Below are 17,129 nucleotides of genomic sequence, written 5' to 3' on the forward strand. Positions count from 1 at the left end.
TGCACCGGTCTGCCAGCCATATCATGGACGTGGATGGGCACCAAACCTTTAAAAGTAAACAAAAACATGCACAGACAAATCCAAATTACACCCTGCGACTCGTGACGATACATTGATGTCCTAAGACACGAAACGATTGGTTTTTGCGAGAAACTGAACAGTATTTATATCATTTTTTACCTTTGATACACAGCCACGTCCATCTGTCCTGAGTACATGTGAACGCGCTCTGACGTAGTATACGCAAACGCTGGAAGCGATCTGTCGCGTGTTTACGACACTCATTGTTTACACAGTGTACAGAGATTGTGGGTATAGCGGCTATTCAAAATGGTAATTACTTGCGCTTATCCTGATTGTTCAAACTGATTTAAAGCTAAAAGATTACGTTTGCGCTAACTTATCCGGGACTTTTCACCGATTTCCCCTTACGGCGTTAGCGTATACTACACCAGAGCGCATACACGTCACGAGCCGGATGCAAAGCTCGTGCTCATGACAGATGGACGTGGCTGTGTATCAAAGGTAAAAATTATATAAATACTGTTCAGTTTCTCACAAAAACCGATCGTTTTGTGTCTTAGGACATCAATGTATCGTCACGAGTCGCAGGGTGTAATTTGGATTTGTCTGTGCATGTTTTTATTTACTTTTAAAGGTTTGGTGTCCATCTACTCACATTATTTGGCTGGCAGACTGCACCGTTTTTCGTTAAAAATCTTTGTTTGTGTTTTTCTGAGGAAACAAAGTCACCTACATACTTGGATGCCCTGGGGGTAAGCAGATACACATCAAATTTTCATTTTTGGGTGAACTATCCATTTAAGGTTCGAGAGCAAAAAGCCACGTAAAGCACGAGCTGAAAGTGAACGTTTGTACAATTACACTAAAAGACGTTTTACTTCCTAGAAATTCTAAACTGTCAATCAGACGACAAAAGGCATGGAGTAGATTGGGAGCAGCAGGTTGATTAGCAAAGGTTTGATCATGTTGATCATATAGAAACCTATCAAATATGATACTGTAGCATTTTAGGGTTAAATATGACTTCTACAAAAGCGTATGGCATCATCGAAGGTCCTTCAATAAAGATTTATACGGTTACCTAAAAAGCATTTTCTCTGTGGATAACATAACCGTGATTTTTTTCCCCCTCTGTAACGGTTTCAATCATCTCCCAAAGACATTTACTCAGATTGAGCAGACAGAACAATGAAAACATCTTTGCACAGAGTATAAACTCTCTCTTATCTCCAGCAGCCTCCGCTCCTCTGTTCAACAGATTTATGTTGTTTCTTAAACCCCCAAAGTTAACCACTCAATCTCATCCCACATGTACGTCACTCTGAAGGAATTCCACAGCAATTATGACTAAACTATGGATGTTTCACCTCATTCATCGTCTCTGGAATTTTTCACTTCACTTCATGCTATATAGAAAACAAAAACTGAGAAATCAAAGGACAGCTTACCAACTGAGACGTACAATGTCACACTCAATGTTTGTAATCACTGTTGCATCAAACTAGGAGGTAAAACAGCCAACAAATACTGTACATGACTGTAGTTTTAGACAAAAATTAACACTGTAAAACTTTATCACCACATCTCTCACAAAACGTTTCGCTGAGAAACTTTATTCGCTCAAAACATCTATGTTTGGCTTAAGATATTTGCATTTTCATACAAAAGTATTATAATCTTATAAAAATATTGCACAGCACCTAGAAACTATTTGTTTGTCCACAAAACATTTGCCCTCTCTTCCAAAACTATTGTGTTTCATAGAGAGTCTGCTTTCGCTCAGTGTTGCCAGATTGAAAATTTCCAAATATCTTACCAGAAGCTCAGAAGTCAAACATTCAGAATACAGCTATTTATCCTTTTCAGCACTCATTTTCTATACTTCATTGCAATGCTAATCTAATTATCATTATTATACATGAGTCAACCTATTTATCTAGATATTTATATTTATCCTTTTCAGGATAAATATTTTTGTTTGACTCCAAATATGATAACTTTGAGCTTCTGCATAACGGCATGTTCACATCTTCTCACAATCATGAAGGTAGACATAGGATCCACACAGCTAGATCGATGAGAATAAACGCCCTATGATTACAATGACCATTTATTGATCAGACATCATACAGAGATCAAAATTATAGTACAAATACGATAATTATTGTACGTCTTGCAACACTGCTTTCGTTTGCAAAATATTTGTGTTCTCTCACAAAACTATTAAGCTATTTTTTAGATAATTTGATGAATAGAAAGTAAAAAAACAACATTTATTTGGAAGCAAAATCTTTTGAAACATTATGAATGGCATTACTGTCAGTGTTGATCAATAGGGTTGGGTATCGTTTAAATTTGATCAATTCCGGTTCCAGTTCTGCTTATCGATTCCGATTATTATCGATTCCTAATTCCGATTCCAATTAGATTAAAAAAAATCTATTAAAAAGTTTTAGGTCAAACATTTAAATGTCACACATATTTATTCTGTCTTTTGCCTATGGTTTAAAAAAAAAAAAAAAAAAAAAACTAGACTACTATAAATTTCAAACAATAAATTAGGGCTGCTCGATTTTGGCAAAAATCATAATCACGATTATTTTGGTCAATATTGTAATCACAATTATTTAACATGATTAAGATTATGAGTCCAAAATTGTGATTAATTTAAAGATAGCAATACAGCAGAAAAAAAGATACAAATGAAAAAAAAAAAACAGAAATTGAATGTAATTATTTTAATGTAAAATAAAACAGCGTCTTCACTATAACACTTAAACATGCTTTGTTTCTTACTAAAACTACAACAGTCCTTCATTCAAGAGCAGTGAGTGATTCTTCTCTTTGTATTTTTACATTTTATTAATATTAAGCACAGAGACGCAGAAGGAATGTTATTTGTTGGTGCTTTAAGAGCCACACGGATCCAATATACTGTTACACACGCATTTTCATCCTCAACCATTTATGATCATTTAAGAAACTGACAAGGGTTTACATGAATAATCACCAAGTGCCTCATTTTGGAATATTTTTGGTGTATTTGACTGTTTAGGTGCACACTTTGAGCTAAAATAACTTTATATGTCCATGTTCTGCTCCGTCACGTTACATCATTTTGCTGATTTGCATGTGAAATTAGGGCACCACTGGAAAGGGGTGCGTTTCAGATGTATGCTCTGCAAGCAAATAGTGTGCAAGTTCTTTTCCTTCCTGCACTTAAATAGGTTAAACCGAAATGCACTTGTCTTATCGAATACCCAGTTATTGGACATTTGGAACTGGTTCTAAAATGGAATCGGATCTCGATACCCAAACCTATTGATTACCTACTGTGTCCTTGATGAATAAAAGCATTTATTAAAAATAAAAAAACTGGAGTTTTACCTGCAGAAGAGCCACTGCGTGCAGAAGTACATGTAGTATCTGCAGCGGCGCTCCAAGATCTTCATGTGCGAGGATTGTGGCTTCAACTCCACGCAGCTGGACAAATACTCCCTCTGCATAAAACAGCAGCACCCGAGGAGCAAAACGGACAAAAGATCTTGTTTTCTGAGAAATTGATCAAAATGAAGAGAGTTTATGATTAAAACAAGAACCACCGAGTCAGAAAAATCACCTTACAGTATTTTGATTTAAGAATTTATAAATATTTGTATTGAAAAAGCAAGATATTCATTTTGAATTTAAGACTTTCTGCTCTGATTTAAAACCTTTTGAGGCTTTAGTTTGTGGAAATGTTCATTTAAAACTAAAGACTGCATTTATTGTAAACATGCAACATTATCTTCATTATTTTGGCACTTGAGGAATTAAAAACGCAGCATAGAAAAAATAAAACGTACTTCTGTTTGAAATGTATACTGTTGCATAACAAGTGCCATTCAAATACTGCTTTTTCTTAAATCGTAGGCTTAATTCAGCTTAATTCTGAACAATGTATCATATTATGAATTTTTATCAGCAAATAAATATTTCACGTGAGCGGCTATATGTGACCCTGGACCACAAAACCAGTCATAAGGTTAAATTTTACAAAACTGAGATGTATACATCACATGGAAGCTCAATAAATAAGCTTTCTATTGATGTATGGTTTGTTAGGATAGGACAATATTTGGCTGAGATACATCTATTTGAAAATCAGGAATCTGAGGGTGCATAAAAATCTAAATACTGAGAAAATCACCTTTAAAGTTGTCCAAATTAAGTTCTTAACAATGCATATTACTATTAAAAAATTACATTTTGATATATTTATAGTAGGAATTTTACAAAAAATCTTCATGGAACATGATCTTTACTTAATTTCCTAATGATTTTTGGCATAAAAGAAAAATCAATAATTTTGACCCATGCAATGTATTTTTGGCTATTTCTACAAATATACCCCAGCAGCTTAAGACTGGTTTTGTGGTCCAGGGTCACATATAAGAGTCATTTTTATAGACACTTACAAACAGTGTTGGGGGTAATGCATTACAAGTAACGCAAGTTATGTAATCAGATTACTTTTTTCAAGTAATGCATTACTTTTTAATTTACAAGAAAATATCTGAGTAACTTTTTCAAAAAAAGTAATGCCAGTTACTTTTTGTTTCTTTTATGTATTTAATCCCATTTTATTAACCAGTGTCTCTGCTGCTGAACTTTTCAACTTTCCAATTCATCCATACTAATAAGCAAAATTTACTTTAGATGAACTAACATTTGTGCTTCATTTTTCTCATTACTGAAGAGTGTTGAACTTCCTCCTCCTACAGTTCTACTGTACAGACGGGAAGACAGGAATTTACTTTTCCTTCAGTCTTAGGCTTATTTATTTCACTTTTTGGCATGAAAGGGCTTTTACATTACAAACGTTTTATATTAAAAACAAACAAGCAAGCCCTGCCTAGATTTAAAAAGTAACGTAACGCATTACTTTACATAAAAAGTAACCAAGTAATGTAATTAGTTACTTTTTTAGGGTGTAACGCAATATTGTAATGCATTACTTTTTAAAAGTAATTTTCCCCAACAAAGCTCTTTAATGGCCTCAAAAGGACAGTCACTGTGTGTAAACAAACTGCATTACAGCAATATTAGGGCTGTAACGATTCCTCGATTATCGAGTACTCGATTTAAAAAATCCTTGATTGCATTTTGCCCGTGTCGAGTAATCGGCAAAATACCGGAAGTGGCGCATTCCACATATAAAACCACTGATCTATAATAGAGAACTGGATTGCTCATGACGTCATAAAAGTGAAGCCACCGCGCCGCCATATTAGTATTCCCTAGTATTCGCATACATTCCATTGAATGAATAGGAAACTATACGATTTTATTGAGAAAACATCACATAACAAGTCAGTGTTTTTATACCTGAAGTCTCACTGTACATTTTCACAATGCAAACGTCCTAAGCATGTAAACGCTTAATGTTGGGAATTCCCTCTGCTTATTAAAAATGTACGTTCATAGCCTACATTACAGTCGGGTACATCAGATAAACAAACATCATACGATCTCAGTACAGTTATTCACGGTTTATGTCATTTTGTTGTTTATATTCGTACAGTAGACTAACTGCATGCAGTACCGCCGCTCCCTATACGCAGAGTACGCAGTCTGCGTAGGGCACCAACTCCCAGGGGGGCACCATCCCAGCTGCTCAAAAAAAATATTTTTATTATTATTTATTTTAGTTTTTATATAGCCTATTATAATAATAAATTAATATTAATAATATACATATACAAATAAAAAAATATATAAACGTATATATTGCATTTTCTGTGAACGCAGAGTAGGCTAGTAAGCACACGTGATGACGCGCAGCGACGCGCCTTTACCTCTGTTTACGGCTGCCTATTTGGCCAAAAATGATGATTAATAATTGATGAACAATATGCCTGGTCCTGGAAAGAGACATCAACAGTCCGGCGCTGAGAAACGAAAGAAAAAAAAAGCCCAAGATGAAGCCCGTGCATCACTTAGGTACGTTCATAATCCTGTGAAACTTTATTTTATTCTGTCGACGTTAATAATGTGTTTTAATGTCGGTAATAATTTCACGACTAAGGCATCTTTCGTAATATGAATACAAGCAGATCTATGGGATTATTTTTGTGCCTATAAAACTGAACGTAACTTTATAAAACTGAACGTAACTTTATAAAACTGAACGTAACTTTCCAAGAAACGATCAAAAATATGCCACTGCAAAAGAAGAAAAACACAATGAAATTGAAAAAATGAACTAAGTCGCACGAATTTAACATGCTTTTCAAATATGATTCATTCTTTGTTAATGATTTTCAAAGAATCGTTTTCGTGAATCATGGATTCTGAATGCGTTGCCACAGCTTTCGTTTACGCTTCGCAAATTTTCGTTTGCTGTTTTGGCACAGACCTCTCGTGGGGGCGGGCTTAACAGCGATCTACTCTGATTGGCTAATGAGCTTTTGATGGACAGTTGCTCTCTGACCTGGAAGCACAGACGGACGGTGACGTCAGTGGCGCGCATATTGAAAAGTTGTTGTGGTGTGCAATACGTCGTGCTTTGTTTATTTTAAGTATTAAAGTATGGCGAATTTTTAATGCCTTTTCAGAAAAAGACGAAGGCGCAGTCTACCTTTCCGTCGCTGTCAGTCCGTGTAATAAAGTCTATTTCATGTATGATGATGATGTGATAATGTTCTGTTCTGTTATATTATGTTTTGCATTAAGTCCGATGCTTCTTTTTCTTTTTGTAATTATGAGTAGACACATTTTATCATGTCTTTTAAAATGCGTAGGTCTATGTTAAATTCTCTTAATTATAACATTTCTAGCACGTTTTTAAAAACATTTATTTGAGCAATAATATACATGTAGACCATTCACATGTAACACGATTTCAAGTCAATAATAGAATCCATTAAAGAGCAAAACAAATAGTAATGATAATTTAAATCGTTTTTCCCCAGTCAAAAAAGTAGCCTAAATTATGTCAGTGATTCTCATTTTTAAAGAGCATCTAAAATTATTTTATTTTGATCTGCAGTATAATAAAAAACAAATAAAATGTATTATGAAGACTATTAAATGAACTTTATGCTAGCCTAACGAATTTTCTTCATAACGAATAGCCTACTTCAAAACGAAGCTTACATAAATTCATAAATCACGAATATGATGAAATAAAATTATTTGTTCATGCATCAATCCATTAAAGAACAAAAAAAAAAATAATAATAATAATAATAATAAAAAAACTAAATTCTTGAAATTCGTCTGCTGTGTATCCAAATCCAAAATATAAGGATACTAGCAACCTCCTTTTAAGAAGTTAAAAATGAAGGAATTAGCCTGTATTCAATAGATGGGGCAATAAGGTTTTTTTTAACTTGTGTTAGACTGCCGATCGAAATAAAATAATACTTGATCATCTTTAAAAATGAGAGAATCACTGACATAGCCTAATTTAGACTATTGACTGCATAAAAAAGAAACTATTTAAATTTGCAGCGTAAACTTATGAATTGAAAAAGCCAAGAAATAAATCACAACAATAGAGATTTTTCCTATCAAGAAAAACGTTTGATAAAATTACAAAATTAATGCTGAATGATATATGACAGGGAACACTTCTCCGCTATAGCTGCACTTGGTATCAGTGACAAATATTAAATATTTAAAAAATCTTTGTGAAAACGAATGGCAATGACTGGTTATTGGATTCTAAGATTACTATCTTTAGACACAGTCTGACACTTTTTTTTGCCATGAACAGACCCAGACCTACTGGGCACGATCCGTCATCAAGACCAAATTCCATTCATGACAGTCCTGTAGCGTGTCGGCTTTAGTTTCACGAATTTATCATGTTTGGGACGCTAATCAGCCATTTTAACTGAAAGATGAAGGCGGTGATATTGATGTTGTCCACTAGATGGAGCCACAGGATAAGGAATCTTCTAGGCCTAATATTTTTCGAGTTCCCTTCGATCAGTGGGACTGACAGCTCGACATAAATTTTTCCCAGTGAAAAATTTGGCCACAGCACACATGTCCACTGTCTCTTTGACTATCTGAGATGAGCTCTGGCCCAGTGAACCAGCAGCATCACTTGATATATTTCTGATGAGCCAAACCTGATAACCTTACCTACAGTATTACTAATTTACCCTGCTCACAAACTGTTCCAAAACAGCTTATTTGGATATTCTATAACTCTTTTTTATTTTGCCTCTGTCCCAACTTTTTTTTTAGTGTGGTGTAGCCATCAAAATCAAAATTTGTTTATATTTACAAAATATATTTAAGTTGGTCAATGAAACTTTGAAAATCTTTTCTTTGTACTTTTGTCAATTAAATAAAAGTTAAAGAGAATTATCAAATTTACAGATTCCTGATTTGTATTGCATTTTACAATTTGTTATTAAATGGTTAAACATTTATCTGAAACATTATGTATTGTTCTTGTGATTTTTATTCATGCTGGAAAATGTATTAATTATTTAAAAAACATTGTGTCTATTTTGTATTTTTTAGTCATCAAAATAATTGGATAATAATATGAAAGTGTGGTTTGATTTTTATTCTTAAGATTTTTTTTCTATTGATCTAGTATTCTGACAATCCAAAACTTATGATTTCATTCTTAGCTTTATTCCATGTGCAAGGAGAGTACAAACAGTGCCTTCAGGTGATGAGATTTTAAAAACAAAAACAATAACTTTGTTTCACAGAAGAAAGAAAATAACAATAGGACTGAAATGAAATTAAAATGATTAGCCTATAGTGATTACTTGGTTTTGAAGTTCTTGATTTTCGTTAACTATCCCTTTAAGTAAAATGCAAATACATTCCTTTAAATAAAATAAAACACAAGGCTATATATTTAAGATATTGTTTTTATTACTTATGTTACTTGATTTTAAATAAACATGTTCATCTGTGATTTTTATTGTATGAAACTGGAAATTACTGCTGTGCTGACAATGTATTACAAATTCAACAAATCTAACAGAGACATATCCTGTGCTTCCAGGTCAGAGAGCAACTGTCCATCAAAAGCTCATTAGCCAATCAGAGTAGATCGCTGTTAAGCCCGCCCCCACGAGAGGTCTGTGCCAAAACAGCAAACGAAAATTTGCGAAGCGTAAACGAAAGCTGTGGCAACGCATTCAGAATCCATGATTCACGAAAACGATTCTTTGAAAATCATTAACAAAGAATGAATCATATTTGAAGAGCATGTTAAATTCGTGCGACTGAGTTCATTTTTTCATTTTCATTGTGTTTTTCTTCTTTTGCAGTGGCATATTTTTGATCGTTTCTTATAAAGTTACGTTCAGTTTTATAAAGTTACGTTCAGTTTTATAGGCACAAAAATAATCCCATACAGATCTAAGTAAACAAAATGACTTAAAATGCATTAGATTAAAACACAGAGGCAATTATGATTATTGATTAATAATGACCATATGGTGTCATGAAATAGCAGTGTTAAAATACATAATCTAATACAAATGCCTGAAAGGGGCACCAAAGGCCTGGTAAATGCAGTTGTTACACTTACATGATGATCGAATTCCTTGTTTAATATTGACCAAACATTTAATTAAAATGTCCACATAATCTTTCCTATCATTTCCTCAACAAAAATATGTGGACATCATAACCCTTGTCTGCTTTATTGTCAAAGTCTGCTTTATTGTCAAAACTGCCACATGTACAGTGCATGTACAGGTGAAAACACAGAATAAAAATATATTTTTAAAAAAAATACAGACAAATACGAATATTCTATATTCTATAAAACACAATTTACAAGCATGGATATGATAGAAAGATAGATAAAAAGGCAGCTAACCATGGTTTTTATCAACAATAAACTGCTTAATTTCCTTTTGTATGATTCTGAGATTATTAAATCAATCAGACAACTGTATTAATAAAATCATAGCCATTGGAGGTAACTCTTTTTTGTTGATAAAACCCTTCTGCTTAGGACACCCATCTGGCCAGCAGCGGCCCTGACTGCATGTTTCAACAATATTTAACAGTAACGTTATTCATTTTGAAGCAGGTAATGATTTGTTCGTTAAATTAATAATTAATTCAACATACACAGCATTTTACTCAGATGGAAACGGTAATGTTAGTAAATCATTACAGAATTTGCTGATCTGAAGAGTCTGAAATAGATGTTGCTCAATCAGGCACAGAACACCGCTGACTACAAATGGTACGCACTTAAAGACATAAGCTTTATTTCAAAGATTTGAATTTCAATATAACGAGCAATGTAGTAACAGACTTGTATTATTGACTGTATAATCAAATCAATTTCAGATACTAATACCAGATATAAGGTACTGTGTATAATTTCCTGTATAATTAGGTACATAAAGAAATATATTTAGTGTTGGATCAGTTACCTGTTTCTGCAAGTGCGCAGCTGACACGCCCACCAAAACGATTTCAATATATCGCTTATCCAGCTCGAAAAGACCATAAACATTCCAGAAAACATCTTAAGTAAAAATTAATTTACATACACATATCCTAAAAACTAATCCTGTGTGAAAGATACGCTTCAAATCGGGTGATGCAGGTAGGGAATAGTAAGATGGCGGATCGAACACTTCCGGTGGCTTCACTGCCTAACGGCAGTTTAGAAGGTTGTGGCTAGAGGGTATACAGCTCAGACCGGAAACTAACAATGAAATTAATTGTTCTACCTATTAGATTGTGTTTTATTAACGTCTACACCTACCCCAACCCTAAACTTAGCCCTTACTATAATACAAAAAAAGTATTATTGTTGTACAGTGTGACAAAAATAACGTTAGACTGATGTGCGCATGCCCAGTAGCCATAGCTGTATCCCTTCTAGACTTTACCAGTTTAGAACGCAATGAGCAATCCTGTCATTATATAGATCAGTGTATAAAATCCATTTAAAATGATAATAAAGCATAATGCTATTAAAAATTTGCAAAAGCCATGATTCAATTAAATATATATAATATGCGAGCAAGTTTTAAATATGCGGTTTAAATAATTACATGCGTTTATACTACAGGGCCGTTGAATGCTTGAATCTGATTGGCTGACGAACGTTCTAGAGGTGTGAATTATATTCAGGGAAACGCACGGCGAACGTAGTTCCAGGCAGCTTTAGACCGCAGTGCATGTCTATATCACTTCGCCATACGATTTCAGTTATTTCAAAGGTCCTTACAGCCCAAAACAGCAAAATAACTAAAACCCACAATGACACTGGCCAAACTAATAAATACAGTAAACATCAGGATAAAACGACAGATTATTTCCATGTTTTTTTCCACAATATATTACGTTTTATTATGTACGGAAAGCACAAACTATTTCTCTCGCCCTCTCTCACTCACCTCACAGACGCACACACATAACGTTACAGTTTGCACTCGCGTTAGCATTCGCGCTAATGTTGTTAGCGCTGCTCTGACGATTAACAACTTAAAAACGACATGACAGCTCTCACACACGAGGTAACGGCGTGGTCTTGAAGAAAATGAACTTAAAGTTTAACTGTTAGTAGAGACGATGCTGCTAGTCACCCTTGAGAGACACAGACGTGAGAGAGGTAAAGTCATACACTTAGTTTCTCTCCCTCACTCTTGCCGTCTGTCTGCTTGTCTTTTGGTCTGTCTAAACTTCATTATTAACGGCATTATTTTGCTATTAACAGCCCAAGCATCGTTACTAGTTCTAAAATGACGTTTTGGAACTAGCAACGAAGCTGTTGAATGAGCTGCGTAAGAAATTAATCCTACTCACAATAGCGTTTTAAGGATAAAAACGGGACGAATGTCTTGAAATATATCATTTGATGATGTCTTGAGGTGTGGTAACTGTAGTATAAGCGGAATAATTGACTTCGGGCTGTAGAATTCTACGAAAATAATGCACACCTCGGGTGTGCATTATTTTCTAAGAATTCTACAGCCCGTCGTCAATTATTCCTTACGTAATAACTGTTCATTGCGATTTCAAAATAAAAGTATAAACCCTCAGTTTACATGTTTTGATGTCCACATATTTAACAAATTACAGTGCCTGCAGCATTTCTATCATAAAGAAATGGCCAAATATTAAAGATTAAGTGATTAAAAAAACAATCATCAGGCCGTTGGCGCTCTCTGCAGGCGTTTATTATAATGCATAATGTACATAAGATTTACTGTTTATAATACATTATGTATTTGACCGTTTTGTTCAATAAAACCATATGACTATTTGCTTTTGATATGTTATTATTTGAACTAATTATTATTGCCTTGTTGCTATTATATATGTACTTAAGTCATTTTAAAGGCTATTGTTAACTTAGGTCTATTTTATTATTACAAAAAAAAAATTATAATTATCCGATTCCTCAATTAATCGTTAGAATAATTGACAGATTACTTGATTACCCAAATAATCGATAGTGACAGTCCTAAGCAATATACAGGCCACAAAACACACACTGGAAGGACACAACTATCTTTAGAGAACTTTCTGAATCAAACCATTGTCTGTCCACATTAAAGGAATCTTTCATTATGTCATGATTTCCATGTTTAGGTGAACTGATCAGCGTTAGTACAGATACCTGTGCACAGAACTGTGTCTGTGGACTGAATTGATGGCCATCACCATCTGAGCCATGTCCTCCAGGATACGATCACCAAACTTACTCAGCAACATCAGCAGATCTCCAGAGATATAGTAATCCATGAGCAGATCCTGCAAAGCAGAAGAGGAGAGAATGAACAGACAGCACTGTAACGTTACATCTGACAAACACCAGATCACTGATTCATGAGCACTGAACAAAACACACTACACAACTGATTCATTCTCAATGAATCAAGGCATTTAATCGTTTTTTCACCTGCTAACGTTAGCAGTAAACCGGTCAGCTCACCTGAATATGTTTGTAGATTTGTGTTGGGTGTCTTTGACGTGGCAAGCAGTTATCTTCGGAAATACGGATATTTTATCTTGTATCTTAAACATGCTTTTCTCGCTTATTTCGATATTTTTAATATCGTAAAACCAGCAAGTTAAGGCAGAAGTACGTTAATACTGGCAGCGTCGTGTAAACATGGCTGAAAGCAAGCGATGGTAGGGGTGGGCGGAAAAACGCTTAACGTGGCTTAACGTACGTAAAACACTACCAGGAAACCCCAAATTTCTGTCAAACCTTACTTGTAACAAACACTAACTACTGTCAAAAGAACGAGCCCTTACTCCACAGATAAAGTGAATAATATCGCGAATCATTTGAGTCAGTTCGGAACTTTAGGGCGGGTTCACGAATCATTTGAGTCAGTTCAGAACTTTAGGGCGGGTTCACGAATCATTTGAGTCAGTTCAGAACTTTAGGGCGGGTTCACGAATCATTTGAGTCAGTTTGGAGTCAGATCTAAACCCGCACCCGCTCTAAAGTTCCGATCTGACTCAAATGATTTGCGAACCCGCTCTAAAGTTCGGGAATCTTTTAAGTCAGATCGGAACTTTAGGGCGGGTTCGCGAATCATTTGAGTCAGTTCAGAACTTTAGGGCGGGTTCACGAATCATTTGAGTCAGTTTGGAGTCAGATCTAAACCCGCACCCGCTCTAAAGTTCCGATCTGACTCAAATGATTTGCGAACCCGCTCTAAAGTTCGGGAATCTTTTAAGTCAGATCGGAACTTTAGGGCGGGTTCGCGAATCATTTGAGTCAGTTCGGAACTTTAGAGCGGGTTCACGAATCATTTGAGTCAGTTCAGAACTTTAGGGCGGGTTCACGAATCATTTGAGTCAGTTCGGAACTTTAGGGCGGGTTCACGAATCATTTGAGTCAGTTCAGAACTTTAGGGCGGGTTCACGAATCATTTGAGTCAGTTCAGAACTTTAGGGCGGGTTCACGAATCATTTGAGTCAGTTCAGAACTTTAGGGCGGGTTCACGAATCATTTGAGTCAGTTCAGAACTTTAGGGCGGGTTCACGAATAATTTGAGTCAGATCGGAACTTTAGGGCGGGTTCGCGAATCATTTGAGTCAGTTCGGAACTTTAGGGCGGGTTCACAAATCATTTGAGTCAGTTCGGAACTTTAGGGCGGGTTCACGAATCATTTGAGTCAGTTCGGAACTTTAGGGCGGGTTCACGAATCATTTGAGTCAGTTCGGAACTTTAGGGCGGGTTCACGAATCATTTGAGTCAGTTCAGAACTTTAGGGCGGGTTCACGAATCATTTGAGTCAGTTTGGAGTCAGATCTAAACCCGCACCCGCTCTAAAGTTCCGATCTGACTCAAATGATTTGCGAACCCGCTCTAAAGTTCGGGAATCTTTTAAGTCAGATCGGAACTTTAGGGCGGGTTCGCGAATCATTTGAGTCAGTTCGGACCTTTAGGGCGGGTTCACGAATCATTTGAGTCAGTTCAGAACTTTAGGGCGGGTTCACAAATCATTTGAGTCAGTTCAGAACTTTAGGGCGGGTTCACGAATAATTTGAGTCAGTTCGGAACTTTAGGGCGGGTTCGCGAATCATTTGAGTCAGTTCGGAACTTTAGGGCGGGTTCACGAATCATTTGAGTCAGTTCGGAACTTTAGGGCGGGTTCACGAATCATTTGAGTCAGTTCAGAACTTTAGGGCGGGTTCACGAATCATTTGAGTCAGTTCGGAACTTTAGGGCGGGTTCACGAATCATTTGAGTCAGTTCGGAACTTTAGGGCGGGTTCACGAATCATTTGAGTCAGTTCGGAACTTTAGGGCGGGTTCACGAATCATTTGAGTCAGTTCGGAACTTTAGAGCAGGTTCACGAATCATTTGAGTCAGTTCGGAACTTTAGGGCGGGTTCACGAATCATTTGAGTCAGTTCGGAACTTTAGAGCAGGTTCACGAATCATTTGAGTCAGTTCGGAACTTTAGAGCAGGTTCACGAATCATTTGAGTCAGTTCGGAACTTTAGGGCGGGTTCACAAATCATTTGAGTCAGTTCGGAACTTTAGAGCAGGTTCACGAATCATTTGAGTCAGAGCGGAACTTTAGAGCAGGTTCACAAATCATTTGAGTCAGTTCGGAACTTTAGGGCGGGTTCACGAATCATTTGAGTCAGAGCGGAACTTTAGAGCAGGTTCACGAATCATTTGAGTCAGAGCGGAACTTTAGAGCAGGTTCACGAATCATTTGAGTCAGTTCGGAACTTTAGGGTGGGTTCACGAATCATTTGAGTCAGTTCGGAACTTTAGGGCGGGTTCACGAATCATTTGAGTCAGTTCGGAACTTTAGGGCGGGTTCACGAATCATTTGAGTCAGTTCGGAACTTTAGGGCGGGTTCACGAATCATTTGAGTCAGTTCAGAACTTTAGGGCGGGTTCACGAATCATTTGAGTCAGTTCGGAACTTTAGGGCGGGTTCACGAATCATTTGAGTCAGTTCAGAACTTTAGGGCGGGTTCACGAATCATTTGAGTCAGTTCAGAACTTTAGGGCGGGTTCACGAATCATTTGAGTCAGTGCAGAACTTTAGGGCGGGTTCACGAATCATTTGAGTCAGTTCAGAACTTTAGGGCGGGTTCACGAATAATTTGAGTCAGATCGGAACTTTAGGGCGGGTTCGCGAATCATTTGAGTCAGTTCGGAACTTTAGGGCGGGTTCACAAATCATTTGAGTCAGTTCGGAACTTTAGGGCGGGTTCACGAATCATTTGAGTCAGTTCGGAACTTTAGGGCGGGTTCACGAATCATTTGAGTCAGTTCGGAACTTTAGGGCGGGTTCACGAATCATTTGAGTCAGTTCAGAACTTTAGGGCGGGTTCACGAATCATTTGAGTCAGTTTGGAGTCAGATCTAAACCCGCACCCGCTCTAAAGTTCCGATCTGACTCAAATGATTTGCGAACCCGCTCTAAAGTTCGGGAATCTTTTAAGTCAGATCGGAACTTTAGGGCGGGTTCGCGAATCATTTGAGTCAGTTCGGACCTTTAGGGCGGGTTCACGAATCATTTGAGTCAGTTCAGAACTTTAGGGCGGGTTCACAAATCATTTGAGTCAGTTCAGAACTTTAGGGCGGGTTCACGAATAATTTGAGTCAGTTCGGAACTTTAGGGCGGGTTCGCGAATCATTTGAGTCAGTTCGGAACTTTAGGGCGGGTTCACGAATCATTTGAGTCAGTTCGGAACTTTAGGGCGGGTTCACGAATCATTTGAGTCAGTTCAGAACTTTAGGGCGGGTTCACGAATCATTTGAGTCAGTTCGGAACTTTAGGGCGGGTTCACGAATCATTTGAGTCAGTTCGGAACTTTAGGGCGGGTTCACGAATCATTTGAGTCAGTTCGGAACTTTAGGGCGGGTTCACGAATCATTTGAGTCAGTTCGGAACTTTAGAGCAGGTTCACGAATCATTTGAGTCAGTTCGGAACTTTAGGGCGGGTTCACGAATCATTTGAGTCAGTTCGGAACTTTAGAGCAGGTTCACGAATCATTTGAGTCAGTTCGGAACTTTAGAGCAGGTTCACGAATCATTTGAGTCAGTTCGGAACTTTAGGGCGGGTTCACGAATCATTTGAGTCAGTTCGGAACTTTAGAGCAGGTTCACGAATCATTTGAGTCAGAGCGGAACTTTAGAGCAGGTTCACAAATCATTTGAGTCAGTTCGGAACTTTAGGGCGGGTTCACGAATCATTTGAGTCAGAGCGGAACTTTAGAGCAGGTTCACGAATCATTTGAGTCAGAGCGGAACTTTAGAGCAGGTTCACGAATCATTTGAGTCAGTTCGGAACTTTAGGGTGGGTTCACGAATCATTTGAGTCAGTTCGGAACTTTAGGGCGGGTTCACGAATCATTTGAGTCAGTTCGGAACTTTAGGGCGGGTTCACGAATCATTTGAGTCAGTTCGGAACTTTAGGGCGGGTTCACGAATCATTTGAGTCAGTTCGGAACTTTAGAGCAGGTTCACGAATCATTTGAGTCAGTTCGGAACTTTAGGGCGGGTTCACGAATCATTTGAGTCAGTTCGGAACTTTAGGGCGGGTTCACGAATCATTTGAGTCAGTTCGGAACTTTAGAGCGGGTTCACGAATCATTTGAGTCAGTTCGGAACTTTAGGGCGGGTT

The 17,129-nt window shown here is 36.9% G+C and overlaps 1 protein-coding gene across 1 annotated transcript in view; it reads right to left on the bottom strand.

Moving 5' to 3' along the window:
- Positions 1 to 12,762, bottom strand: part of crb2b (crumbs cell polarity complex component 2b) — a 67,911-nt gene extending 55,149 nt beyond the window's left edge. The window contains exons 1-2 of the mRNA XM_073819895.1: positions 12,638 to 12,762; positions 3,412 to 3,576 (exon numbers count right to left, since the gene is read on the bottom strand). Of these exons, the coding sequence (XP_073675996.1) occupies positions 3,412 to 3,576; positions 12,638 to 12,762 (290 nt within the window). The remainder of the gene's footprint in view (positions 1 to 3,411; positions 3,577 to 12,637) is intronic.
- Between the last annotated feature and the right edge of the window lie 4,367 nt (positions 12,763 to 17,129).

This window comes from Garra rufa, chromosome 15, assembly GCF_049309525.1.
Source record: "Garra rufa chromosome 15, GarRuf1.0, whole genome shotgun sequence".
Classification (NCBI taxonomy): Eukaryota; Metazoa; Chordata; class Actinopteri; order Cypriniformes; family Cyprinidae; genus Garra; species Garra rufa.